At 43.8% G+C, this 27,765-nt stretch overlaps 3 protein-coding genes and 1 non-coding gene across 4 annotated transcripts; 2 read left to right on the top strand and 2 right to left on the bottom strand.

Annotated features, from left to right (window-relative positions):
• Positions 1-121: 121 nt before the first annotated feature.
• TCP1 (t-complex 1) lies at positions 122-9,297 on the bottom strand. The gene is made up of 12 exons (XM_059835103.1): positions 9,176-9,297; positions 7,550-7,635; positions 6,641-6,769; positions 5,951-6,048; positions 5,492-5,602; positions 4,615-4,796; positions 3,861-3,987; positions 3,362-3,537; positions 2,485-2,608; positions 1,150-1,342; positions 678-841; positions 122-423 (listed from the first exon to the last, which is right to left on the bottom strand). The coding sequence occupies exons 1-12, from the start codon at positions 9,246-9,248 to the stop codon at positions 210-212; spliced, it is 1,677 nt and encodes a 558-aa protein (XP_059691086.1). The 5' UTR covers positions 9,249-9,297; the 3' UTR covers positions 122-209.
• On the bottom strand, positions 8,177-8,312 carry LOC132322027 (small nucleolar RNA SNORA29). Its single transcript, XR_009485012.1, has one exon. It is a non-coding gene; the product is annotated as a small nucleolar RNA SNORA29 (small nucleolar RNA).
• A 1,070-nt stretch (positions 9,298-10,367) lies between the features above and the next one.
• Positions 10,368-13,176, top strand: MRPL18 (mitochondrial ribosomal protein L18). The gene is made up of 4 exons (XM_059835594.1): positions 10,368-10,495; positions 11,199-11,379; positions 12,473-12,707; positions 12,974-13,176. The coding sequence occupies exons 1-4, from the start codon at positions 10,432-10,434 to the stop codon at positions 13,043-13,045; spliced, it is 552 nt and encodes a 183-aa protein (XP_059691577.1). The 5' UTR covers positions 10,368-10,431; the 3' UTR covers positions 13,046-13,176.
• Positions 13,177-13,939: 763 nt separating this feature from the next.
• PNLDC1 (PARN like ribonuclease domain containing exonuclease 1) lies at positions 13,940-27,238 on the top strand. Its single transcript, XM_059832475.1, has 19 exons — positions 13,940-13,960; positions 14,533-14,590; positions 14,712-14,785; positions 15,740-15,773; positions 15,897-16,020; positions 16,732-16,820; positions 17,061-17,161; positions 18,458-18,537; positions 19,539-19,676; positions 20,626-20,695; positions 20,952-21,037; positions 21,264-21,319; positions 22,757-22,821; positions 24,617-24,670; positions 24,887-24,929; positions 25,502-25,601; positions 26,086-26,261; positions 26,434-26,532; positions 27,108-27,238. Exons 2-19 carry the CDS (start codon positions 14,541-14,543, stop codon positions 27,178-27,180), a joined length of 1,512 nt encoding a protein of 503 aa, XP_059688458.1. The 5' UTR covers positions 13,940-13,960; positions 14,533-14,540; the 3' UTR covers positions 27,181-27,238.
• The last annotated feature ends 527 nt before the right edge of the window (positions 27,239-27,765 follow it).

Raw genomic sequence — 27,765 nt, 5'->3', positions numbered from 1 at the left:
TGTTGCCTTGACAAGACTGGTGGCTACTGCAGGCAGTGTAGTTGGTAACACATGCTAGAGCTTAAATTCTTAACACCCAGGTCCAACCTCACTTTCAAAAATTAGTTTGTTCACAAGAAAATAGCAGCAGCATTCAACCACTTGTTTTATTAACATTTTAGTTACAAGAGTGGGAAGTGTAAGTTAGACAAACATAAATAAAACCTAAGTTATTCTTCAAGTGCTCCAGAGTGAACTGCATCCTCGTAGCACCCTCTCTCTTCTTTAGTTTCAGGGTGCAGTTTAATAAGATCATCAATTCGAAGAATAGTAATTGCAGCTTCTGTTGCAAACTTCAGGCTCTTAGTTTTGACCATGGTTGGTTCAAAGACACCGGCTTGCTTGTTATCGCGAGGTTTTCCATTGATCAAGTCAAGACCAATCCTGAAAAGAAAGAAACATTGTCAGATGGAGAGGTAGAAAAAGTAGAAAACAGAGTTGGGAGTATGCTGTTTAACTACTACCAGGTCCCAGAGACATATTACATAGGAGTGAAGGACACAGAAAGAGAAGTCAGTGATAACCTACACCCTTTTTCTACATGCAAATCATGGCTCAGTAAACTAGTGGAAAAGTTCTCCATCTAAGTCACCAACCCACTTCACTTTTAATAGCCTTCCTATAGATAAGATACTTGCCATTTCAGATTTTTGCGATCTGGGTTAACCTGAGCCTCGTTGTGGAATGCTCTCAACTTCGCGACAAGATCTGTTGCATCTTGAGCAGCATTTACTGCCAACGTATTTGGAATTATTAAGAGAGATCTTGCAAATTCCGCTATTGCAAGTTGTTCACGTGATCCCTAGAAAGAGGAAAAAGTTTTTAAACCAATTGCTGCAACAAGAGGAAAAAAAGCAGCCATCATCAAGAGTGTCAATAGTAGGTAGGGGTTTTCACATGCAAAACCTATTTTTAGGACAAAGAACCACATAGTCTAGTTCTCAGAGATAGGAGTTACTCCTATCCTCCATTTTAAAGCATCTTACACTCTGTAATGTGGTTTTTCATGAACCGTGGAACTGACTTCTAGTAGAAGAAAATAAATGCTTGAAAATTCACGCTGTCCTAGTTTAACACATACACACGGTTACTTCTTTGTGCAAGACTTACCATGCTGGTTGCGTAATTTTCAAGATAGATTGAAAGTGCTGCCTCTACAGCACCACCACCTGGGACAACAGACTTGGATTCCAATACCCTTTTAACAACACAGAGAGCATCATGTATAGATCGTTCCATTTCATCGCACATGAAGTCATTAGCTCCTCGTAAGATAATTGATGCTGAAGTACGAGCCTTTGTACTAGGGAAAAAAGGAATCAGAAGTCAGCTGTGTTGAACAGAATAGAAACTAAAACTCTTCTTGCTGAATTTTTTCTTCTAAAGCCAAGTTCAGTTGAACCAGACTCTTTCAATGTTTAAAAGAAAATCTCAACATTGGTACGCGCCCTTACAGGGCATGTACATTGTAACTTAGTAAGTCAGTATTTTAAGTTCTAATATGCAAGAACCTAGTGTGAGTTTGTCTTTTAAAGAAAGCTACCTGACAAGAAGTATGACAGACAAGATGTTTTCCCATCAAATAAGGGGACAATGTAATTAGGTATTAGGAAAGTTCTCTTTTGCATAGCTATCAAGTGAGCTAATGACTACCAACATTACAGTATAAGCAGTCATGTAACTGTCACACAGGTGCCATAGTCAGAATATTTCATTCACACACAAATGAGACTACAGGAAGTTCAACACTGAGAAGGGATACCAAAGCAGTGGAAAAGTTAATATCCAAGGTATATTCTTGTTAAACAAACTGCTACTGGAGTCTCCAGGTACCAGACAGCAGTGGCATACTCAAAACTTCCAAGGGAAAATACCACATGTGCAGACAGTTATTAATTGTTGCTTTTCTTACCCTTTTAAAAAACCCTAAAAAAATACCCTTTTACCAAGCAGATGACTGATTCAATGAAACCAGCACATGTAAACCCTGTCTTCCCACTATAAATGGTAAGATCTAGCTTGTACCTCTTTATTCAGATGAAATTACTCAGATGGTACCCGTTTTCCTTTACTAAGGGGAAGTCAGTGTGACTATAGCACTAAAAGCCAGGTAAAGGAACACGACATGAATGCTGTAATAAAGTCTCTAGCAATTTAATAGAATTCTGTTCTAAATTTTAGAAAAATTTGTTTATAAACAGAATTTTAAGTCTATCTAGCAATCTGATTGTTTCACATTATGGTTGATGAAACAGGTGTCCAGCCCCACCAGAAGAGATTAAATAATGATACTTTCACCTTTGATTTGCAGTGGACTTGTATACTCTTTTCCATGCATGTAACTACTCATACCACTGAGATAGCATGGAAGTAAATAAATGGGATTTAATCTCAAACTTAGCAGAAAGTATATACAAAACTGAGTATTTTAAAACAGATCCTTACTTCTTGATTAAAATCAGCTCATCATCACAGATTCTCTCTTGAATCACTTCTTCTGCCTGTCCCAGCATTAATGCCTCAAAACTCTCCTCACCTTCAAGGTTTGCAAGGGTTGAACATATGGTTGCTTTAACAAACAAACAAAAAAGTGAAATTAGCATTCAATTCCAGCACATCCTTTGCCAACTTCCCAGAACAGGCATACAGAAAGAAGAACAGAAATTGAAAACAGAAATAAAAGCAGCATAGATTTTTCTTAAATTCAACAGCACTTCTAATTCTCAGGTAGCAATTCAATATTCCAGTTTTTAATTGATACTGCTCTTTTTGCTCAACTTCTACAGCACTTAACTTTTCCACAGGTAGCACAAGTTCCTGTGCTTTACCATAATGAAAATGCTTTCTTGCAAATTTAAGAATTGACAGATAAAAATCTGTATAGGACCAGAATTTTTTTCAGTACGTATTTAATGATTTAGGAATTCCTCATTTGTCTTGAACTATCTAAACAAGGTATTTAACTCTCCAAACAGAGACTTATGAATGTGTGCTTAATAAAGACACACAAATACAGATTCTGGCTTCCATTTCCACAAGATGACAGTCTTCCCAGTGCAACGCAGCACTGTCTTCCCTCACTGTAAATCTTCAGTCAGCTCTTATGGTGCTCATCTACTTCGACAGAATGGTCACTTAAAAGCAACAGTGAAGTTAAAACCTAACAAGAGTGGCTCAGCTCTGCTCATCCTCCCCTTGCATGGCCTGCATGTTAAGAAGCCATGTTTTGAAAATTAGTTACTAAAACCTTAACAGCTTTTACTTAAAAAAAGGACAAAAGAGAAAATATGTATCTCTATATGTATATATATATATATCATACCTCCTGATGCCTTAGCAATCCGCTTAAGGTCCTTTTTTACAACTCTTCGTACTGCCATAGCACCAGCATCAACAAAGTATTTCAGACACATATCATCAATACCTCCAGTGGTGAGAATAACATTGGCACCAGTGGCCAAAATCTTCTGGATCCTTTCTTTGGTAATATCCGATTCTCTGCAAGGATAATGTCAAAGTTATAAAAATTGACTTAAAAGTCTACAATCACATTCTGTTAAACAATTTCCTGAAATCTTAATGTAGATCTCAGCAAGGAGAAGGAACCTTGAAGGAATACTTGAATTTCTCTAAAACTGACTTAGTACTAGTTCTGCCTCCAAAAGTGAAGACTTTAATGTTTGGTATTGTTGGGAAATACTGACATCTAAAACATTTCTACCTCTTGCGCTTAGCCGAAATTACATCGAGCCACCTCAACAGAAGAGACCAAAACAAGCCTGTGAAACTCCACTGTCTCAGATATTCAAGCTTCCACACACCTCTGCCTTATCTGGTCCAGCTTCTCAGGGTCTGAGATAACAACCTGAACACCAAGCTTCATTTTTGCTTTCTGCAGGCTGAAGTCAAGGCATGCAATCTTTGCATTAACTATTCTCTTGGTCATACCTGACGAGAGAGAAGAAAAAGGATTTTGTCAAATCAAGTTAACAGAACATCAAGTTAGCATTAGAGATTAAAACTAATGCTACTTTCAAATTTCACATTTCTATTCACTTTGCTTCTCTGCCTCCAGTTCTGCCCTAGTACAGAAAAATACTAACAAAGACTTTCAAAGAGAGAAATTTAAAGAAAAACACCTCTACTATAACCTCTGTTACCTTTTTACAGACCCCATCCCCAACTGTGAATGACCATGAAAAGCTGACCTATCAGTCTCACATCCTTTAGGTTACCTAATCACAACACAGCTATGCTAAATGTAACAGTGCCCTACAAACCTGACATTGTCTCCCCACAAGGGAGATGCTTACGCTCCAGAAGATCGTAGTGTTAGCATGCTAATACTGAACTAGGGAAACTGCAGTAACTTACCAACACTTTGTGGATCACTAGTAGCTGTCAGACCCTAGCCTAGAAACCACTGGTGAAGTGATAAGGTTTTTTTGTGTTCTTGTTCTGGAATTGAAAACCCACATGCTTTGCAACTAATGCAGTCAGTAAGAAGATTCATGCAGAAAGACTAAAGAGGATTGACTTCACACAAAAGCTTTATGAATCATAGCATGTTCTTACCCTGTGAGCCCACCACGCAGTTCAGAGCGTAACCGTTCACAAGTATGCTCTCTTTTTGGCTGCGGCCATGTGCCTTCAAAACATTAACCGAGTTGATCGGATACCGAGCCTGACCCTTCTGGTCTGTATATTTAACTGCTAGTGCAGCATCCACCACCATATTAGCAAAGAAATCACCATCACTACAATGCTGTTAAGGTTAAAACTGAAGAAGAAAACTAGTATTGTGCTTAAGAAAACAAAAAAGTCACTGACAGTGCCAAAACTAAGACTCAAAAACTGTTTCCAAAGAAGAACTCCAGAAAGGTATAGAAGCGTTAGCTTTCTTTACCATTCCCTTAAAGGAATGAGTAATTCTGAAAGCTGAAACACTGGTAAGAAAATTAGGACAGGCTAATGTGATGCTTGCATTTTACACACCTTTTGTTCCTTAACAAAAATACCTATCTTACGGTCAGCCTGCATTCCCTGGCTGGCACAAAGGCTAAAAATGCAGGTTTTTCTATGACTATGAAATAAAATGCAACTTACTTTCCCCTAGTTTCACTCCCTAGGTACTTGACTTCTGTAACGCATTCTTCCATTCACACAATTCCTCATCTAGTCTCAATAACATGCAATGTTGTAAGGAAACAATACACTGTTAAAGCTACTGTGATGTGCCTGACCAGGTCTAAATAAATTGGAAGAGTCTGAACATGTCTTCCCATGCCAGATAATAATATCCATGGAATGTTTTCCACACCCCTGTTATAAAAACGACAGATTGAATATTATACCCCATTCATAAAAACGGCTGCAAAGGAAACCAGCACGGCTACTCAAGCTCTCTAACCAATCACTCTCCCTTAAATAACTTGATGAAGTTAAAGGATACATTCCTATAATTTTAGAGGACATTGATGTTTTAGCAGCATTAATTAGGCACTCCCTGCCCAATTCATCTGTGTTAATAATAAGATTTTCATTGATGTAGCGAACTGCTTCCCTGTAGAATAAAGACAAACACTGGTGAAGAGTTTCACCCCCCCAAAGAAAAAATCTTACATGTTTTCAGCCCTTCTAGATGTTATCTCAAAGAACACAGGGATGTAATCAATTCATCTTCTAGGAGAGTAAAGTGACTCTCCTAGGGTCTATGTGAGACTACAGAAATTAACCCCGAAACACCAAACCAACAAAAAAAGCCCAAAACACACCCCCAAACCAAACCATCATATCCACTTTGCACCAAGAAGTCTGTATTAATGCAGTCACAAATACAGAAATAAACAAAAAGCATGCAGTTATTGTACTTTAAAAAATGCAATGTACTTCAACTGTATTAGTTTCTTACTTGCAAGCAAGTCGATATCCACCAATAATGGAGGTAGGATGAATTTTCTGTTTCACTAGTTCATCTGCATTTTTCAGAAGTTCTGCAGCAATAATTACCTGTTTGAAATACAAACACTAAATACATGTATTTCATACAAGCAAAATAACTACCTGTTGCCACTAAGTGGAAAGTAGAATCACAAATAGTTGTCCAATGTCTACTCAGTGGAAACAAGTACTCGCAACCTAGAATTATAAATAGTTTCCGACATCAGGTAAAAGCCACCTGATTCCACCCCCCTCCCAAGCTGTCAAAAGTCTTAGGCAAGTTTTCAACACTCAGTATCCTTGTTAGTCCTAAAACTTTAATTTCTCGTGGTTGTTAAAAATTAAAAACCTTAATTCAGAATCTATCCTCAACCTTCAAGAAAGGAAAAAAAACCAAACCCCACAACCCTGCAGCAAGCAAATTCCATTCCAGAGCACCAGCTGCATATGGAAACTTAGCACCTCTAAAAAACCGCAAGTCTAATTTCTTTATCCTGTAACCTACTTCAAAAAACTGTTTCTATTCAGTCAACTGCAAGGTTTTTCATTCTGTATAGTTGATCCACATTGCATAAAGATTCATAACAGATAAATCAAAAGCTGCACGGTGATAATGAAACACTGACTTTTGGTGTATCTGCCTGTAAAACTTTCTGCATACCACTGATGTTGTCCCATCGCCAACTTCTTTGTCTTGTAGGTCTGCCAGCTCACAAAGAACTTTTGCAGCAGGGTGTTCCACTTCCAGCAGTTTCAGAATGGTTGCACCATCATTAGTAATAGTCACATCCTAATTTTCAGAAATCAAATGTTAATACGGAGTATATTTCTATTATGTTTTTACTGTTCCGTTTCATAACGTTTATGCAAATGAAAATTAATTCTTCGTGAATGCCCATAAAATAACTATTTATACCAAATGTTTACTGCTTATTTTTAATCAGGAGTCCCATTTTAACAACAGAAATGTTACCAGTGCTGAATTTGCGCATTCTTTTTATCAGAAAAGTATTTATGTTACAGAAACTCAACAAATGTTTTGCACAGACCAGATATGTAGTAGTGCAGAGAATACCCTCTAATATAGTATTTTATTACAGCAGCCTGTAAAATGGCACTTTCCTCATTTGCTTTAAATATTTTAAAACCTGAAATATGGAATATTGCTTTAAAATGGTTATGGAATTATTGGAATTACTTTTTATGTTATTTCTCCAAATGCAGAGACTAGGATATACAATTCAACACCATCACATGGCCTGACTTCAATGGTGATATTAAATCCTGTGAATTTGACCAATACTTGTCAGTGGTGACAAGAACTTACATGTACTGTACAGAGACAGCTGTACTACATAAACTGCAGTACTAGATTAAATTAAAATAACGTAGCATACATTACCCAATAGCTAGCATGCTCAGTTTTACTGAAGTTCTCCTCCCTCCGCTCCCAGAACCATGATAAAAAACAGGTATGTGCACATTAGACCTATGAAGCACACTAAGTGGAAGCACTTTTACATAGGAATGCTGTATAAATCCTCCTGACACTTAAAGAAAGCTTACTTACCCCGATATCATCCACCAACATCTTATCCAGACCAACTGGCCCCAAAGAACTCTTCACAATGTTGGCAATAGCAGATGCAGCAGTAACTGAATAAAAGAAAGAAAAAAAGTTTTATTTTTCCAACTTTAGGGCGATTCGCGTTTACAAGAAAATGTGTCAAGAATGCGCGTTTCAGAAACCTGAGATAAAGTGACCTAATTTAGGATTAGGTTTCAGGCTAGCTAAGCTAATAATGGCTTACTACTACCAAAAAATACAATCTGTGCCAATCCTCACTCTTCCCTCCAAGCTGGTTCAGCTAACTCACCTGGCAAAACTAATCAATCAGAAAAAAGAATGGTAAGATGGAGGACCCTACTGAGGTCAGAAAAGTGGTAGCTTACCAAAGGTTGGCAGCACTGCTTTGGCAGCAGCTAGTCATGCCATGAAACTTCACTCTCATTTACTCCTCAGTTCTAGGCAGATACAAAACAATGGTATCACCATGTATCAACCAGTAACATGACTTTTTGCCCCGATTAGGTCTGTGACTGCAACAAAACACTTCTATAACTAAGTCAAGAAAGTAGAAAGTGACCTTTTAGTCGCTACTGGAGTAACAAGAAACCTCTAACATAGTGGCTTGTTTAAATAATGTTCTGCCAACTTCATATAGGAAAAAGATACAATCAACCTTTTCCTTCAGACCGTGGCAAGATTTTCTATATCCCACAAGCATAGCCACTTAATCTGGAAATTGAAAAAGTGGTAGTATAATGGGAATAGTTACAACTCAGACCTTCACTTTGAACTTCAAACAACTTAATTATGCTTTTTTTTGCTTTGGAGGAGTAAGGCCAGCTTTCTGAAAAAAATAACCGTTTTATCATCAAAGTTGCCATTATCAAGTATCTCAGCCATAAACCAAGGTAATTCTCATTCTAAGCGTTCTGCCTGAAGTATCGTCAGAGCTGTGTGACTCTATCATCAGGAAGCAGGTCTACAGTTTTTTCCTTTGTCTTTTACCTACTCAGAAATTGAGAACAGCCTCTGAATTTGCAGTCTTTTCCCAAGACTTGGGATAAAATCCAGAGAAATGTGTAACGTTTTTGAGAACTACAGTTAAAGACACTTGAGGACGGTCCCCACTTCCAGAAGCAGGCTATTTCCCTGTGCTGGGGACCAGTAAGCTTCCGCAGCCGCCCTTTTCCCACCAAGAGCCCTCAACTACTCTGCAGGCCTTGCCGGCTCAACACCCTACAAGCTCGGGACGGAACACAGCCGATCTCCTGCCAGCAGCTGCCCCCCTCCCACTGTGTGCTTCTACCGAGAAAGGAAGAAGGATGCAGGATCACTTCACCACTGAGACGCCGGGGAGCAGCGCGGGATCGCGCCAGCCTCTCGTCTCCTCGTGGAGGCTGTAGAAAAAGACTAGTGCCCCCCGCCCTCTCTCCCGGCGGCGGCGGCCCTTCCAACGGCTCCTAACGGCCCGGGACGGAGGGAAGCTGGCGGCAGGGCGAGGCCCCTCCCGGGTGGGGACAGAGGCGGGTAAGCACATGGCGGTGGTTACGGCCGCGCCATATTACCTCCTTTCTGCCCCTCCCCCCACTGCTCATCAAGCCCCTGCCGGCGGCGCGCGGCCGTTACCGTTTTGCGTGCGGATCGTGTCGCCGCTGGTCCGGTCGCCGAAGACAGCCAGGGGCCCCTCCATTGCCGCCATCTTCCCTCCCGGCCGCGGCGCAAGACGGAGAGGGAAGGTAGCGCGCGGAGCCGCGGAATGGCCAGAGAGCCGCAAGGAATGCTGGGTACCCCACCCCTGGAGAGGGTGGAGGGACCGGGGACAGGCCCGCACGCCCGAGGGGCGGGGCCACACTCTGTCTGCCCAATCCAGGTGCGCGGTACGGCCCAGCCTCAAGCCGCGATTGGTGCGTGCCGTTGAACAAAGCCGCCACGCGGAGGGAGGGGCAGGAGGACTTCCAGGAGGTTCTAGAAAGTAGTGGGGCCTCGCGCGCATGTGCGCTGGCTTCCTCGCTTCCCAGGGGCGCGGCGCGGCGCGGCGGCGGGCGGGTGGATGGATGGATGGATGGATGGATGGGTGGGGTGGGGTGGGGTGGGGTGGGGTGGTGCCGTGCCGTGCCGCTGCCACGGGCTTCGGGTGGCGAGGGCTCGGCCTGCGCTGCGGGTCCCCGCCAGCGGTGCGGGGTTTGTAAGAGCTGGATAACCCTGCAGCGGCCGGGGAGCGGGATGGGCGGTTCGAAGCGGCTGAGCAGCCGCTGTGGCGGGGTAGGCGGTATCGCACGCCTCCCGGCGCCGCTTGTGCCTGATTCAGTAGCGGTAGATCCGTAGTCTGCAGCGCAAAAGAACCGGTTTTGCTTTTAATAACGGTGGGCGGTTTTTGCAGCGGCTCTGGTCTCCATCCCGTGGCTTTGATAGGCGCTGGGAGAGGACGGGAGCCCACCTCCCCGCCCCGCTGTGCGGGCGCGTCCGCTTCGTGGGCCCAGCTCCCTGTTACTTCAACCGCGTTCCAGGAAGCGTAGCCCCGCTCTCTGCTGATCGGTACCTCCTCACGCCCTTTCTCCAAGGGGAAAAATTAAAGAGCTGCTCGGAGTCATGGAGGAATTTACTGCCTAGCACAATCATGCATTTCCGCATGGAGGTTGCACGGGGGGGCGGGGCGCGTACTCCGCTGGCGGAACGAGAGCCACCCCCTCCCTGCGGCGGCGGGGCGGGGGGGGGGGGAAGGAAGTCGGTGCTTCCGCGTGACATCGTCAACTGTGGGCGGAATTCCTCTCGCGGTCGGCTTCCGGGGGCAGTGCCGGCCTCGCCAAGATGGCGGCGCCCAGGTGCCCCTGAGCGGAGGGGAGGTGACTGCCGCCCGAGGCCGTGGCGGGCACCGGCTCCCTATGGCGTTGAGCAGCCGCAGCTGTCTGCTGCTGGTGGCCGGCAGGCTCCAGGCACGTGGAGCGGGTAAGCTCAGCCTCTCTGCGGCTCGCCATGCCGGCCTTTCCTGGCAGCGGTGTTCCGCGTCCCCCATGCTGCCGGCGAAGGGCCCCTCTCAGTGGGATCCGGCGGCCGAGTGTCTTGGCGGGGCTGCTCCGCTGTGCGCAGGCCCCGGTCTGTGCCGGGCTGCTGCCTGTCAGAGCCGTTCGGGCTGCTGTGGGACGGGGGCGCTGCTGGTGCGTCTCCGGCCGGGGCGGGCGGTCACTGGTGAGAGGTTGCCGCTGCCTCTCTGGACCGAAAACTTGTGTAGCAGAGTAAGTTTACAAGCCTAACTCCAAATTCATGTTTGTTAGCTTAATTAGTGACGAATAGCCTGACAGGATCGAGGATTTTTACCTTGTTATTTGGTAGCACTGTCATTGGTTCTTTGTGTAGTTCACTGCCAGTATTTTGCAAAGCCTTAATCCTAGGGATCTTCTAGTCATGCATGAATTTGTTTTATGTGTGGGTTTTGAACCACTGTTAAAACTTAAATGTGCTTTTAATTTTTAGTCTACAGTTCATCTCATAAACTGTTGAGCTCTGGTAATCCATCTATTCAGTGTTTAAAAAGAAAAAATTGTGCCCTGCTAAACTTTACAAGCTGCACCATTCTGTATTGTTTAGTTCTACTATCTGCACTATGTTTTTTTAACACTGGGGGTTTATTTCCTGCTTTCTTTCCCTCAAGGTCTTCATTTTGCATCAACGACAGCCAGTCTCAAAAGTGAGACTGAAGTGGACACAAACGAAAATGAGGTTGTTGCCCCAGACTTCACTAACAGGAATCCTCGGAACTTGGAGCAGTTGGCCCTGGCTAGGAAGGAGCGTGGCTGGAAGACAACGTGGCCAAAGCGTGAATTCTGGCATAGGTGAGTCAGAAAGTCAGCAGCAGAAACGAAGACTCCAAAAGAAATAAAAACCCCATCAGGCAGAATTTCTACAAAATGTGCTTTTTGAGTTGTTGAATCAGTCTCTTCTTTAGTTGTTCTTAATTAACAGGTATCTTCTGCGTTCAGAGATCAGTAGGCTATCATCACATGAAAGTTAGCATATGTGTTGAAGATTTTTCCATCTTTTGTTCAGGTAGCAGTAATATTGCTTAAGCAACTGCTGTTTAAGGATTCTTCTAGCCCTGTGTTGACCATGCATCGTTGTTTTATTTGAGGTACCATAATAGTCTGTTGGTTTTTGTTTGTGGTTTGGTTGTGGAGGGGTTTTTTTTCCGTTTGGTTAGGGGGTTTTTTGGCTTTGTTTTTTGGTTTTGCCTTTTTTTTTTTTTTTTTTAAGAAAATGCTGATTTCTTGTTCTCGGGAAAATAAGTTCTTTTTAAGCTGGGGATTCAAAAATCATTATTTTGTTCTTGAGGGGAGAACCATGTCCAGTTTATTCATAACTGGAAATCTGATATTGTCTCAGTGCAATAGAAAATAGTTGCTGCTAATGCTCTGTGGTTGTGTGTTACAGCTTATAATGTACTGCTTGACCACTTGCCGATCTTGGCAAGTTGTTACCTGCTGTGTAAGCAGAAGCCTTTAAGAGACCTTTAAGCGTAGCAAACCTAAGGTTACATTTCTCCTGGAGCAGTTCCCCTGATCTGGCTCATAAGCACCTGTACTACACTGTGCAGGTGTACAGTGCTTGGTTTGGAGTGAGTGCTGGCGTGAGGCAGCGTATAGGGCTGTCACCTGCATAACTGGTGAAAAGTTGCTCTTAGAATTTCACTCTGTTGAACTGGTAAAATGAGTCCTATTTTATGTTCTAATAAAGTAAGCAAAACCCTAGATAAGATAATAAAAGCAATATTAAGACATCGTTATTGTATTAATAGCTCCAGTACATTGTTTTATTTAAAGTGAGTCACAAGCATTTAAGCATTTGAATGTGCTCTCTCTTTCAGAGAGAGAATGTGCTCTCATCCAGAAAAGACATTGTAATCCCATGTTTTTTCTTTCCTTCACTCAGATTACGGCTTGAGCGGACACAGCATTATGTAGAAGCCTTCGTTGAGCGCTGTAACGGGGATGTTGTAGTATCTGCCTCTACCCGAGAGTGGGCCATAAAGAGACACCTGTACAGTCCCAAGGGAGTAACAGCATGCAAAAACCTTGGCCGTGTAATGGCACAGCGCTGTTTGGAAGCTGGAATCAACTTTGTGAACTTTAAAGCTGTTATCCCCTGGGAATATCGTTGTGACTCGGCAAGTACCCATCTCCTGACACGTGCTTGGCCTTTTTTTCCTTTTTAAGTGTAACTTTACTCCTCTTCCCCTTTAGTTTTCTTATGTGGCTTGACAGTCCCTTCTTGCAGCCCTCAAAAGGGTAACTTTGATAAGCTGCGATTTATGGCATTATGCTTCAGCGAGGCTGTTAACCTCTGCCCCTCCATGTAACATGTCCCCACTGATACGTAGGTGCTGATGGCTTTTCTTTGTACTTATTCATGTCTCTCTCTCTTTCAAACAAGATTCAGGAGTTTGAAAAAGCTATGGAGGAAGGTGGTGTTGTTCTGCGTGAGCCACGAAGAATCTATCAGTAAAATGCAGACCGTTGGGAAAACTTTCCAAGGAACAACAGTCGCTTCTTTAGGCGTGTGTACAGGCACGGTGAAGGTCCAGAGCTGGAAAAAGCTGGAACATGGCATCTTGTAATAAAATATTTTTAAATGCATGGAAGTGTGTCACATTCTTGATTCCAAAATCAACACCTTTCTATTAAGGCTAGAATAAACTGTTACAGTTCAGCCTGACAGACTAACAGAATTTACTTCAGAATTCAACAATTTTGAAGTAGATTTTATTTTTTATATTTCATTGTGTTTATTCTAATCTGAACTCTTTGAAATGCTTGATCCATGTACACTACCCGTCTAATTTAGCAAAATGGCAGTCATTATGTGAATGTTTAGAACCGTAAAAAAGTTACGTGCTTGACTTGCTAAAAAGATTAAATTCCCCTAACTCGTCTTTGCAGCTTTCTCGCAACCCTTAGATTCTAACTCCTGAAGCCTCGGAGGCCTAGTAGGGAAGCTGCACAATTGCCAGCTGTGGGGAGCAAGAGGTCCCTTTCCTTCTTTCCGTGTCTGCCTGCTGCTTGGCCACCGACCGATGCTGTCAGCTTGCCCGCCGGATGGACCGGCAGAGCTCCTGAAGGCGCCCGGGCTCTGCGACTCATTTCCCAGCCCGTCACGTTTCGGGTTCGCAGCTTCCCCGCTTTTTCTTCCCGCGTCCCGGCGCGCGGCTCCCCCCCCCCCCCCCCCCCCCCCCGCGACCTCGGCTTCTGCCTTTTCTATTTTTTTAAAGCCAGGGTGAGAGCCGCCCCGCCGGCGCAGCGCGGGGCACGCAGGCGCGCAGGGCCGGGGCCGTGCGGAGGCCCGCCATGGAGGTGGGGGCGGCGGGCTTCCAGCGGCTCTTGCCGGGCCTGCGGAGACGCATTGGCCGCGCCGCCTTCCTGGGTGAGCCGCGGGGAGGGCGGGGGCGACCTGTCGGCCACTAGCGGCGCCCTCAGCCCCTGGGGCCCGCCCGGCCTCCGCCCTCGGCCGCTCGCTGAGGGCGGGCGGCGGGCCCTTGCCCGGCGAAGGGCGAGGCTGTAGCGGCGCGGGCACGGAGGTGTGCTTCAGTAGATACTGGCGCTGGTGTGTACTGGAACCGCGGAGGCTGAGGCGCTGGGTTTTAAAACGGGCAGCAGAGGTTGGAAAGTGAGCCCTCCCTGCGGTGCGGGCCTCGGCTCGGTGGGTTGGGGGCTCAGGATGTTAGTTGTGGGGTGGGGGGACACACGACGACATGCTCCAAAGGGTGAGGCAGGCCCCTCCCGTGGGGTGGGGGTCCTTTCCTCATCCTGCCAAAGGGATGAGGGAACAGGAGACTCCACTTCCACAGCAGTCAGTTGCCTTTTGTCTTGAGCTTGCTACCAATGGGTTTGGCACAGAGAACGGTGAAGAGAGGTGTTTCAGAGATCCTTGTCCTGATGCTGGTGAACTGCATGTTTCATATTTCAGATTTTTTTGTGTTCTTTCCACCTCAACAGCCCTTGATATGGAGTTTACTGGCTTACATTCAACTTCCCCACAAAATAATGAGCCCAGGTAAAGCTGTTGGACTTGAAATGTGAGGAAGACTTGCTGCTTTAGCTCTGTGAGAACAACCTGTGCATTGCAAGCCTTCCTGTTCCAACTCCCCTTCCCCCAATTCTGGTTTTGTTCATAGCCTGTTTGATTCCCCTACGGAGCGGTACCTGAAGGCCAGGCAGAGCATTCAGCGCTTCACTGTTACTCAGCTTGGTAAGTGCTGTTCTGACACAGACAATAACCTCCCGAGGTCTTAGCGGTAACTGGCCTTCTGCCAGCTGGTGAGCCCTGCAGGTAGCTCTGGTCTTACTTCACTCATTACCACAGCAAACAAATGTCTCTGTAGGGTTCCCCCCACCTCCCGATGTTTAATACTATCAACTTTTAAATATTTTAAATAATGTAAAGTCAGGTGGACCATATACTTTGTACTGGTCTAAAGTTGTTTGTATTTAAAGATTGCAGGTGCAAATACAGGGCTTTTAAAACGGAGGATGCAAGTACGAAGTAGGTGACAGCATCTCCTATTCAAGTCTGTGTCATTTGATACAGTGTATGAGTAAGGGGACTATCAGAGGAAAATGAAGGCTAGTATTTCTGATGTTCCTAAAATAATAAAAAAATCACCACCAAGCCTGTGGTGGTTGTGGAGGGCTATTGACAGTTAAGAACCAGTTAAAGGTCAAGAAACCAACTCCAAAACTGTTTAAAATATTGTTCAAAGCCTTAGGCTATGTAAGATCTTAATGTGCTTTTTAGGGATTAATAAAAAAAAAAAAGAACCTAAGTAGTAAAAAACATGTTTCAGTCTCTGTCATGCCTAGCTCCTTCCAAATGCTTTTGTAGTGTAGTTGGACCGACAGACCTGTGTATGCACAGTTGGAGATTTTCATCACCAGCACACCTCTTCTCACCCATTGCTCAATCTATTTGCTGTTTAATCAGACTTGACTCCTTTTCCCACGTAGCACTAAAAGCTTGTCCCTGTTCAGCTCTTAGGGAGCTGGGGAATGGCCTGGCACTTGCTGTTAAGATTTGCACTGTGGCATTAGTGAATGGAAAACGTGCTCCATCAGGGGATCCCCACATCCTTTATCTAATTTTCACAGTATCTGTAGAGATCCAGCTAAACATTGCCATTTCAGTGAAGGTTTCTCTCTCTTGCAGGGCTAGCAATATTCTCAAATGAAAATTCAAACAAGTAAGTTAAAAAGCAGTTTTCTGTTATAATGAAGACAGTGCAGCTGGGATTTTATGCAGAATTCTCTTGGGAAGAGTTATTTCTTGTAATTATCTTCTAGAGATATTTTTCTTTTCATTGTAGGTATGTGGTGCATTCATACAACTTCTTTCTCTTTCCCTCAACATTGGGAGTTACGGATGTCGAATTCAGCCTCTCTGCATCTAGCATTCAGTTCCTGTCTCATTATGGCTTTGACTATAATAAGGTATGTAATCTCTCTGCCAGAAATCTAGAACGAAGGAAGTCTGTGCAATTACAGGAGAAATTAGGATTAATATTTCTAAATGCTACATTTCTGGGGTAAATAGCATCTTGCTAAAGTATGAATGCATCATGTGGTTCATTATCAACAGGGAGAGTGAGTGCTATTTTTTCTGAACTGCTGTGGAGACAATAACCCAGCCTAAGACAGGTTTCCCCACCTCAAAAAGAAAAACTTCTCTCTGGTGAGCTGAGAAGAGGAGCTACTAAACAGACCGCAGTGAGAGTCTTTACTAGCCATGAAGGTGGGGAAGTCTCAGTTTATCTGCATCTTACATATTGCCACACGTCCCATAAAATTCAGACTGTGTCATCACATAAGAGTGCTGCTTAGCAATTTTGAACAGGAAGCATCATGACATCTTGACACTTGAAGTATCTAATAGGAAAGGTAAAAGCAGAGCAAAAAAAATTTATTACAGTTGACAAAAATCCTTTTCTTTCCTCCATACATAAACACGTCTTCCTTTATGTAAGAATGCATCTTGGATTACCTACAGTTTGTATTTTTGACGAGGATATTCTGAGAATGAGGAACACCAGCATCTTCCTAGTATATGCTGGTGTTGGACCGGCTAACCTGCTGTTCCCTAATTTACTGCAAGAAAGTTCAGGGGAGAGTAACCAACCTGTTGGTTTTTTTTTTTCCCCTCAGTTCCTCAAAGATGGAATCCCATACATGAATGAGGTACAGGAAAAGATCCTTAGCCAGCATCTCTTAGCAGGTAGCTGGAAAGTCAGCAGGTGAGTGCTATTCAGAGAGGTGAACCCTCAGTACTGACTGTATTGACAGCTCACCTTGCCACCAGCTGTTCCAGCATGCTGTGGTCTGTCTGAAGGAAGACTGAGATCACAGGGTACAATCTGGAGAGTTGTGTGAACGTTGGGAAGTGATGCTTTTGCATTCCCACAGCAAGACACAAGGCTCCCTCTGTAAAGAGCTTTTTCTCACCCTCTGCCTCTTTCCCCCTGATCCTGCTTTAGTGCCGTGGACAGGGATGTGCTGAAGAAGGCTATTGATGAAGTGACCTGTTGGATGGCTGCAGCAGAGGAAGAGGAGACTATGATTCTGCAGGATCTGAGTGGTATGAAACAGGGTGCCTCCCTTAGGCACCTGTGGGCTCTGAGTGGCTTCATCACTTCTCCTAAACCTAAGGGGCTGCTACTGTCCTTTGCTGCCTGTTCTGTTAAACTGCTCTGTTGAAACTGAAAGCATCTGTGCCCATCCTGCCTTTACAACTCTTTGCCCCTGTCTACGCCTCAGTTCCTATCAGGCATTCATCTCTGGGCTCCCTTTTCTGCTCTGTTGGGGTGGTGGGTCTTTCCGTAGTGGAAGTGGATGTCTAGGTGCTTGGAGCATGCATTGTGGTAACCAACTTCCATTTTGTGCTGCTTCAGAGCAGCAACTGGAGAATTTATAGTTGCTCTGGATCAGGACAACTTTTGACTTGTTTTAAATTCTGTGTGATCTGGTTTTTGTTTTCTTCACCTTGGAGAAGGGAAAGGCCAGGTCTTCTTTCAGAGTTTGTTTCTTCTCATGTGGAGCAACAAGGAGCCCTGTGGAAGCACATATATATGCCAGTGGGGATAAACAGGCCGCTTACCATGTGCATTAGCTTTTGGGAGTGCTATAGTAGAGCTGAGGAATTTCTGTGCTGTTTTGGAGGAGTTAAGGGATGTGGAACTGTAGCAGAGAATAGTTTGTACGTTTGCTCGCAGAAACCAAATCTTAATTCTTTTTTTTTAAGGCTTTGTCTGTTGATGCTTTTTTGCAGAGTGTGAAATACTGGGGGTGGGAAGTGTGCTGTGTTTTGTATCTGCTACATCAGCTGTAGTAGATATGATACTGATACTTTAATAGGGTCTGGCAATGGTGAGCACTTGTGACAAGAAAGTAAGCAATAAGACTGATTAAGGTGTCTTTTTGCATGCTGTTCAGAAGAGGACTGGGTTAGTTCCTTATCAGGTGCGGGGGTAAAATGCATTGGTACCTCTTATCTGTATTTGGCTTCTGGATGTCTTGCTCTGAAACGTTCCAAAACCACAGACAGTCTTTTTCAGGGTACTAGCCTTCCTCCCTCTTCTTTTCGGTTAGTCTTTTCCTTTCCTCTGTGTCCTCACAAAAGCCGTTTTGCCCGAAATTCTCACTGTGACTTTTTTGTTGTTTTCTCTTGTTTGGTTAGTTTTGTTTTTTGTTTTTTTTTCCTGTCATCATGTATGGTAATGTGCCAAGATAATACATTCAGGAGTATTTTCTGTATACTGAGGGAGAAACATCTGGTCAGTCTTTCTGTCTAGAAAAATGTGTTTTCCTAAATAGGCTTGTCTGCACTACTGAAGTTTTTACTACTCCTGGTTTTTTTTTTTCCTCCTTGTCTCAGGCTATCAGATGTTTGAAGTTCAGCTGGTTCTGAGACAGGCTCTCCAAAATGTTTGGACACAGCCTCTTGGTGATAAGAAGGTGAGATGGAAATGTGGACCTTTTGAAAAGAGGGTTTCTATCTAGACAGATAGGACTGGCATTCTTGCAGGGACTCTGAAATGTTGCTTGTACTTTTGATGATAGGGTCCAGGAGGAGGAGCAGACAATGACAAAGGAATGTTCTGGGAAGTGTTGATTGTGGGATCCCAAGAAAAGGGATCCAGAAAACTGAGTAACTTTGGTTTCTGTTTGTCCTGTAGCCACAAAATACCTTGAGCTGGAAGTGCTTGTCCTTGGGGCACTTCTGGCGGGACCCTCTCTGTGTCTCCAGACTTTGTTAGATCTCTCCTTCAATACCTCCACAAGAATGTGCAGTTTTTAGCCTTTTTTTGTGGTTTTCCTTTGCTGGCTTTTGCCATATAGTTGCTTTGAAGACTTTTACTCTGTCTGTTAATATGGCTTGCTGTTTTGCTATTTGCTATTGCTATTTTACATTTGGTGCAATATTTTCTGAATTAAACCTATGCCTGTGAACTTCTCAAAACGTGAGTATGATAACAGTCAGTTGCTTAGAAGTAGATTACAGGTCTTTTTTTGCATTAGTACTATTTTGGTCTGATAACCAGTGTCAATAGAGTGATAGATTTATCCAGCCTTCTCACCTAAAGTATAGCCTTTGGGGACTCAGTTTGTGTGATTGCTGTTTGTTTCTGGTTTTTGGTGCCATGAACTTACCATATTGGTGTCAAGTTAAATTGAATTGTATTCATTTGTGCTCAAAAAAACCCTGTGGTAGGAACCATCCTCTTAATAAGAGAAGCATTAATAAGACACCCTTAGAGCAGGTCTCTTTTGTTACTGGAGCACTGATCTCCATATGGAAGAGAAGTGAGACAGTCCTGAAGTCCCAGGGGATGCACTATTTCTCCATCCTTCATAGCCTAGAAGCTGAACTTGTCCTCAGCATTACTGAACCCCAGTAAACAATGTACATACAACTAGCGTGGGAGGCTGAGATACCCAATGACTGCTCTTTTCAGGTAATGGTGAAAAAAGTGACTCCACAGCATCGTCGGCTTCTGGAGAACTCTCCTTATGACTACTGCCAGAAGGACCTCATTCTCCTGTCTGCCCGGGGCTTCACCAACCTCTTCCAGACACTTGTTAAAGCCAAGAAGGTAAAATGCCTCATCCCTACTCTCATTTTTCATCTCTTTTTGATTTACTACATTGGATGTAGAGGGATGATAAAACATAAAGTATTAATTTGTATTAAATAACTCATTCAGTGTGATCATCCTGTTCAGTTGTTAGTAAAACTGAACTCTTAGATTGCAGTCATGGTTAGAAAAAATGAGTGTTAAACATTACATCTTCTTACTGACCACGTCCCACTCCCAAAGCATGTTCAGAATTATGGATCCAAACACTAGATTTCCCTGTGTTACTTTTCTATTACTCCTGCAAACCAAGTGCAGCCAGGGGAGAGGGAGCCAGAACGCATTCTGCAATGTGTTTCTTACGTCACACAGGAAAATGCAGGAGTCCACAATGTTGAAAATCCTTGTGTTACATAGCATGAGTCACTATCTAAGAAAGCTGAGCAGATTCTTGCCTTTTGGGTATGTGACATGCCCATGGCATGTTTCCTGCCTTTTCAGCATGTGACAGACCAGTTTTTTGGACCATATGGACCATTGGTCTGATTATGTGTGGAAATTCTTATGTTCTGTATGCAGATTATTGAATGAATTTCAGCTTCAGAAGACTATGGGTGATGTGCAGGCAAAGGCTGTCCCTCCCTTTGTGAGTGAGCCTATAAATCTGATCACTGGAAGATTTTACCAGTGTTCAGCTGAACTGAGAACCCACCTAGCTCCTTAGGTCCACTCAAACTAAAATGCTGCTGAAAAAATACCCTCTTCAGAGAGTCCACAAGTCTGATTTCCTGAAAGCAGTAGTCCTCCTGTGAGCTTTGCAGCCTGAACGACTTTTGTTTGAGCGTGTGTGAATGCTGTCCACTGGAGGAAAGCATTACAGCTGTTGAGCATGCCTGAAATTGGTTATCTCTGAGCTGTCTTCAAAAATATGCTCCAATGGGCTGTTATGTTTATATTCTTCCCGTAGCCCCTGGTGGGACACAACATGCTTATGGACCTTATGCATCTTCACGACAAGTTCTACAAGCCCCTTCCAGGTAATGCTGTACATAGCTGCTGTCTCCAGGCTGCTGCCTTTGCAGTGGGGATGGGACAATAAGCACAGTGGTCATTCGCCACCCCAACCACCCACAGTGTTTAGCAAGCAGCAGTGCTAGTTGCCTCTTCTGAGCTCTAACTGCTGGAGTGGTGCATCGTTCCTCTGACTTCATCTCTCTTTCTTATTCATTTGAAATACGATTGGCTTTTTCCTCAGTTTTACAATGTCTTTCTCCACATGTGTTTTGCTTTCAGAAAGCTATGAGGAGTTTAAAAGGAACATTCACAACCTGTTTCCTGTCCTCATAGACACCAAGACTGTAACAAAATCCATCTGGAAGGTGAGATGCAAAGGTCTTTTGTTTGGAGTTAAAGCTTGTCTTTCACACAAAAGAGAGGATATCTTTCCTCAGTGCCCTGTGGTTACAGAACTGTGACCAGTTCTCAGTGTTGCCCTGAGACATTTTGATTTTAGATCTCATTTAATGAATCAGCAGTACCAGTAAATGAGCTCACTTACCACGTGGTCTGTCTTGGTTGGTTTTCTAACATGGTCTTCTTTTATAGAAATGTCTGTTTCCTCGAGCATCTAATCTTTTGGAGGTGTATGCAGTTTTGTGCAGGTAAGTGGTGGGCTATAAAGCCTTCAGCAATCCCTTTGTTTTCTTGGGAAAGATATTTCAAAATCAGTCATTTCATACGTTCATACTTACCCTCCTCCCAAACGTTTTTCAGCTGGTTTCTTGTCTTTCTAAATTTAAGAGCAAAAGATTTGCTCATCTTTCTTATAAAGTAATTGTGCAGTAAATTATTTGTTCTAAGTCACTTCTCGTATTGTACCACCATTACTTCATTGGTCACACGTTTGGGTTGCAGACAGCCTTATATACAACTTTAGACTTGTATGTTGCTTATGTTGTGTTATGAAATGAGTCAGTTTCAGTTCTCAGCAAAAGTACACCGTAATTTCAAATGCCAGCTCCCAAGAAAGAGCTGTACTGACCCCAAAGCAGTAACTAAATACAATGTTCAAATGGAGCACATGAGTAGATACCATATCTCATAAGCTTAGCTGTGATGTGGTAGAAGAGTTCTCTTTTTTACACTTCTGTTGTGGGTAAATTGTTTTCATGTCAATTTTGCTAAGAAAAGGAAAATTTTGCCTCTTTCCCTTCATCCCCTACTCCCAAGAAGGAGATACAGAATTAGTGCTTATAAAAACAGTACTGGGATTCTGGGGGTTTTTGTTTGTTTTAGCAATTTCAGACTGCAGATTTTCACGAGTTTTTCACAGAATCACTACGGTTGGAAAAGACCTATAAGATCATCAAGTCCAACCATCAACTAACACCACCACGCCCATTAAACCATGTCCCACAATGCCTCATCCACATGTTCCTTGAACACCTCCAGTGATGGTGACTCCACCACTTCCCTGGGCAGCCTATTCCAGTGTCTCACCACTCTCTCAGTAAAGAAATTTTTCCTAATATCTAGTCTAAACCTCCCCTGGCACAACTTGAGGCCATTTCCTCTTGTCCTGTCACTAGTCACTTGGGAGAAGAGACCAGCACCCACCTCTCTGCAACCTCCTTTCAGGTAATTGTAGAGAGCGATGAGGTCTCCCCTCAGCCTCCTCTTCTCCAGACTGAACTGCTTGTTTGCTCTTTATTTCAGTCATTCCATGGGTATGTGTTTATTAATCTGTCCTCCAGAGTTCCCCATTCAATAGAACCATCTAGTCAACCCCTTTCATTGGAGTTTTCCATTGATTTTTAGTTCTGTTCACATTTTTTGTATGCAATTAGAACAGACTTGCTGCTTAGAAGGTTTGATTGGGGGAAGAGACTGAGGAAGTATGTAGGAGTTAGTTCTCGGGAAGAAAACTGGTAGATATTCAGCTAAGTATCTTACCTTTTTCATAGAATACTACCAAAGTTCCTTTTAAAGTCTTCAGTAGCTTTTTCTGAAATGAAGCCACAGGTCACTAGAGAACAGTAACTAGTCTCAAACATAATGAGGAAAGACAAATACCTTACACATCCACTTGTCTTCAGCAGCAACCTAAATCCCGAAGATTCAACGTGCCCAGTGATAGCTCTTGCAAGCAGCTGCTCAAGATATGGTATGTTCTTAAACAAATCTTCAAAGTCAGGTAGCTAAAAGGGTTTTGTTTTACTCTGTGGATGTCCACATGCAGTGAGTGCAGTGCATCTACTGAATTTAATCAGAGCTGCCGATACACATTTTTGTCCAGACCCAAAGCGTGGGCTCCCAAAGCGTCGTGTGTTCTGCATGTCCCTGGTAGCTGCCGAGGGTAGTGCAGGGCAGGTTTGCATCATGCTGCTAGCACAAATGGCATTTACATGAAGCTGGGCTGAACTGAGCCTGACTTGGGGCTGTGAAGAGTCAGTAGCCCTTGGAAGGGGCAAGGGGAGGTGGGAAACAGCGGTCCTAGTATGGAAAATAGAATCATAGAATCATTTAGGCTGGAAAAGACCTTTAAGATCAACAAATCCAACCATAAACCTAACCCTGCTAAGTCCACCCGTAAACCACGTCCCTAAGTGCCTCATCCACATGTCTTTTAGGTATCTCCAGGGATGGTGACTCAACCACCTCCCTGGGCAGCCTGTTCCAGTGTCTGACAACCCTTTCAGTGAAGAAATTCTTCCATATTAATATCCAGTCTAAACCTCCCCTGGTGCAACTTGTGGCCATTTTCTCTTGTCCTATCACTTGTCACTTGGGAGAAGAGACCAGCACCCACCTCTCTACAACCTCCTTTCTGGTAGTTGTAGAGGGTGATAAAGTCTCCCCTCAGCCTCCTCTTCTCCAGGCTAAACAACCCCAGTTCCCTCAGCCGCTCCTCATAAGACTTGTGCTCCAGACCCCTCACCAGCTTCGTCGCCCTTCTCTGCACACGCTCCAGCACCTCAATGTCCTTCTTGTAGTGAGGGCCCTAAAACTGAACACAGTATTCAAGGTGCGGCCTCACCAGTGCTGAGTACAGGGGCACCATCACCTCCCTACTCCTGCTGGCCACGCTTTCTGACACAGGCCAGGATGCCATCGGCCTTCTTGGCCACCTGGGCACACTGCTGGCTCATATTCAGCCAGCTGTCCATCAACACCCCCAGGTCCTTTTCTGCCATGCAGCTTTCCAGCCACTCGTCCCCAGGCCTGTAGCCCTGCAATGGGGTTGTTGTGACCCAAGTGCAGGACCCGGCACTTGGCCTTGTTGAACCACATACAACTGGCCTTGGCCCATCCATCCAGCCTGTCCAGATCCCTCTATAGAGCCTTCCGACCCTCAAGCAGATCAACACTCCCGCCCAACTTGGTGTTGTGTGCAAACTTGCTGAGGGAGCACTCAATCCCCTCGTGCAGATCATTGATACAGAGCTAATGGTAGGGAGGTCCCAGGAAATAGCAGGAGCTCAGTGGTTCACGTGCAGGGTTAGTGTTGCTGCATGTGCAGGAGGTTGTGTTCAGTTCATGGTGTGATACTGGCTGCGAGGCAGATGTTTCCTGGCTTCTCCTGGCAGCATGGTGTCCTGCAGTGCAGGGCCTCCTGTGTTTTGAAATGGTTCCCATACCATCAATAACATATACAACACAATTTGGTTTAGATCTTCATGAAAGTTAAAAATTTTTTAATGTGCATCTCACTAAGCTTTTCAGCCATTCACATAACTGCTGCCTTTTTGTTGGTATCATTTTAAAATGCATGTAGAAGCATAGACTTTCTATGGGGTGTAAAGGTTTCAGAGTGAGGAAGGAAACAGAGCTAAGGGTGAGAGGCAAAAACTCCAAAACAGAACAGTGGATCTTAATTAATGTTAGGGTTCTGCAGTGGAGCAGTTCCTACAGCATGCTGAAGGTGTTTACTGCTTTTTGATTTTGTCGGATGCTTACAGCTGAGAAGTCGTCTCCTCACGAGGCAGGCTATGATGCATTTCTCTGTGGTTCAGGTAAAATGCTTCTTAAACACTTCTTCATGATTTGTGTTGGAACTTGGCAATTCCTTTCCTTCTCTGTAGCTCTATCTAATGCTAAGAAGTATTTGTTTATATACAGTCTGTTGCTCTTATTAACTTAGCTGCACTTTAGTGAGTTTTTGCTTTTCATTTGTTTAGTTATGTTTCTTTAGCTTTGTTCTAATGCCACCTCATTATTCCTTCTTCTAGTTCTTCTGAAGTCAGCTCATTTGCTACTGTGCAGATCCACAGAGTGAGTGATGATTAAATGTTTACTGAAAATTGCATTATATGGATGGGTCCTATGGAAAACAGTCGTCAGTTTCCTCTGGCTGACTTTTTCTTTTTCAGGCTGGCCTTCCTTTTGGGTAGGAGAAAGTGTTACTGGAAATGTCACTGCTCTAATTAGATTTTTATTTTATAAATCTGAAAGCAGTAGCTTTATGTCAAAGCTGACATTTAAAAAATGAAATCAGGGGCCATGCGACAGCTCAGAGGTTGGGAAATGGCATTGTGACTCCTTTATCCTTGAACAAGTGCTCTCAAGTTTAGTTCACTTGGGTAAGGGTCAAATCATTTTCCATTAGTTTCCATTTTTGAAATCTGTGTGATTCAGTGCCTTCAGTTAAGTTCATAAGAGGCAGCTGTTCAAATTCCTTCCCTTTGCTTGCAGCTTTTCAACTTCTGTAGAAGATAGCAAGATCTGAAATACCTATTTTGACACTAGTTAAAGAGCTTCTTCAGGTGCTCTGTGCTCCAGAGACACTGTGCAGCAGTGCAGCGCTGGAGAAACAAAATTTTGTTCCATTTTGTTTTCTGATGTAGTGACGCAGTGGAGGCTGATCCTTCTTTCTCTCAGTATCTCACCGTGTTAGCCGAGTATCTGAACAAAGTGAATTTCATCCGAGGTGCTGTTTCAAGCATTGTGCGTATGAATTGCAGGTCTGTGACCAGTTTGTGGGGTGCATAGGTCAGTAGTCTAGTTGATGGCTTCATTAGAGGAGAAAAACCCACCAAAGCCTGGGCCCACCTTGACAGAAGTTGCCGTCATATAAATGACACAATTGACCTTTCAAAATGGCAAATGAGTTGAATTTCTGCTTTGTGAAATGTATTAATATTGTTATCCTGTAACATAAAATTAGTCAGTTTAAGTTGCCCTAATTCTCTCTGCTCTGCAAGAGAGCTTGCTGTTTCTGGTGGTTTCTCCATGGTAATCATGCCAGTTTGCTTTTATGACTCATGTTTAGAAGAATCTTGGGACAAAAGAAAAATAACTTTACACCAACAGCTGTGTTGTACAACCTGTCTTATTTATGTGCCATGTTTTGCATTTTTTCTGATTTTATTAATAGTGCTTCTATAGTATTTCTGAACTCAGCTATGTCTTAGTATTGTACATTTTCCAGAATTTTTCTGGGGAAGATGCTCCCTGCCAGCATCCCCCTCTCTTGGTTGTCCATGTCCGAGGCTGGCCAGGGCTGAATGAAGGGCAGATTTACGAAGAGTTTAAAGCTCTTTGTCGCTTTGATGTCAGACGGCTTTCAGAGAACCAGTTCATTCTTCTCTCCAATAAATTTAAGCTGTAAGTGACCGGAAAGTCTTAATTTTTTGTCCCTTGATCCTCTTTGATCCAAATCTTCATCCCACTCTCCCTCTGCTGTGACAACTCTTAGATAAAGAGATTCCTGTCCTGAGCTGTGGGATGCTGTAAGCAGTCTGCAAGCCACGGCTCGTGACATCTGCTTTCATTACAGCGTCAGGCTTGTTCTGCGGGATTATAAGCATCACCCTCACCTGCGGGTTTCTGTCTATCGCCACTGGAGGCACTCTCCGCACGTGAACTGCCTGCTGCAGTGAGTCACGGAAATCACAGGAATGGGGAGGGGGAAAGGCAGTCCTTTCAGGGTGCCTGCCTGGCCCTGTCACAGCAGCAGTCTGCCGCTCTTTTGCAATGTCCTTCTGCCAGCCCTTCAGGGGAACGCGGGGTTCAGAAGCAGGTTCACTTGCTGACTGCTGGGTGGGTGCTTGTGAGCTTTCAGCCCTGCGCAACTGGACTTTAACCTTGATCCTGATTAACTGGGGAATGTTACCCCATGGATAGCACAAAACTACGCATGCATAATTACAACAGACAGAGGGTTATCTTAATGAACTGTAGTGATAGCTCTAATAAGTTTGAGGAGAGAGAGGCAGAGTCTTCCAGCTGTGGAATGGATGTGTTTTTTCTACAGCAGAGTCGAAAGCTCGGTAGTAGGAGAGAATTCCAGATTCAAAGTGCACCCCTTTTGTGAGGCGGTGACAGTGCTGCTCATGAAGGGTGAATTTCTGGCCTAACACTGTTTGGAAAAGAATCTCAGTGCTTAATAAAAACGAAATTAAGCCCTGAATATAAGTAGCCTAACAGCAATTTATTATTCTTGCCCTTTAGAGTCTCTGGTATTGTGGCACTGTGGTCTCTCTTGGCCTTTGTACTCGGAAGAGCTCCTTGTTGTTCATTCTAAAGGACTGCCTTACAGATGAGACATGAGGAATGCAGATCTTATTTTTTGTGTTTGTCTATGTTTTGTTTTGTTTCATTTCATTCAATAAACTATGAGCAAAGAAAAAAAGCTATGAATAGTGTTTTTAATTGCTTTCTTGGAAATATGTTTTTAAAGAGAACGTGTTGGTTTCCAATTTGTGGTATTTTGTAATCTGCTGAAAGCATAGTTCCGTCCTGAAGAGGGGAGAAATGGTTCTTTTAATGCCTAATTTACTTTGATCCTCTGTTGGTTCTTCACAGCTATTCATAACCCAGTTTGTTCCCAGTGCTTGTGCTGCTGCACAAAACACATTTCTGATGAAGTTCAGGAAGTTATGAAATGAAAGGGGTTATTTTTAGCTTCAGTTGTAAAGCAGGGGAAATGTCACTGTTTACCAAGTGAAAATGGGCAGGATTGATGGAGAAACCACTCTTGGGGCTCATGAAGGATTCTGGGGCATAGTAAATAATTTGCAGTGCTGTCACTGTCATGCAGTGGTATTTGCAGTGGCAGTGGAGCTGAGGGTAGACACAGATAAGTGGAATTTATCCGCTTCCAATTTGT

Source organism: Gavia stellata, chromosome 2 (assembly GCF_030936135.1).
Source record: "Gavia stellata isolate bGavSte3 chromosome 2, bGavSte3.hap2, whole genome shotgun sequence".
Classification (NCBI taxonomy): Eukaryota; Metazoa; Chordata; class Aves; order Gaviiformes; family Gaviidae; genus Gavia; species Gavia stellata.
This window is presented reverse-complemented; position numbering and strand designations above follow the sequence as displayed.

Excerpts from the sequence above, each read along its gene's own strand:
- TCP1 (XM_059835103.1), bottom strand. The coding sequence starts at position 9,248 with ATGGCGGCAATGGAGGGGCCCCTGGCTGTCTTCGGCGACCGGACCAGC. Across the intron at positions 5,603-5,950 it reads GGATATCGACTTGCTTGCAA|GGAAGCAGTTCGCTACATCA; the intron begins GTAAGAAACTAA and ends TTTATTCTACAG. Across the intron at positions 2,609-3,361 it reads GATTGCTAAGGCATCAGGAG|CAACCATATGTTCAACCCTT; the intron begins GTATGATATATA and ends TGTTTGTTAAAG.
- MRPL18 (XM_059835594.1), top strand. The coding sequence starts at position 10,432 with ATGGCGTTGAGCAGCCGCAGCTGTCTGCTGCTGGTGGCCGGCAGGCTC. Across the intron at positions 10,496-11,198 it reads GCTCCAGGCACGTGGAGCGG|GTCTTCATTTTGCATCAACG; the intron begins GTAAGCTCAGCC and ends CTTTCCCTCAAG. Across the intron at positions 11,380-12,472 it reads AAGCGTGAATTCTGGCATAG|ATTACGGCTTGAGCGGACAC; the intron begins GTGAGTCAGAAA and ends TCCTTCACTCAG.
- PNLDC1 (XM_059832475.1), top strand. The coding sequence starts at position 14,541 with ATGGAGTTTACTGGCTTACATTCAACTTCCCCACAAAATAATGAGCCC. Across the intron at positions 16,021-16,731 it reads ATGGCTTTGACTATAATAAG|TTCCTCAAAGATGGAATCCC; the intron begins GTATGTAATCTC and ends TTTTCCCCTCAG. Across the intron at positions 16,821-17,060 it reads GGTAGCTGGAAAGTCAGCAG|TGCCGTGGACAGGGATGTGC; the intron begins GTGAGTGCTATT and ends ATCCTGCTTTAG.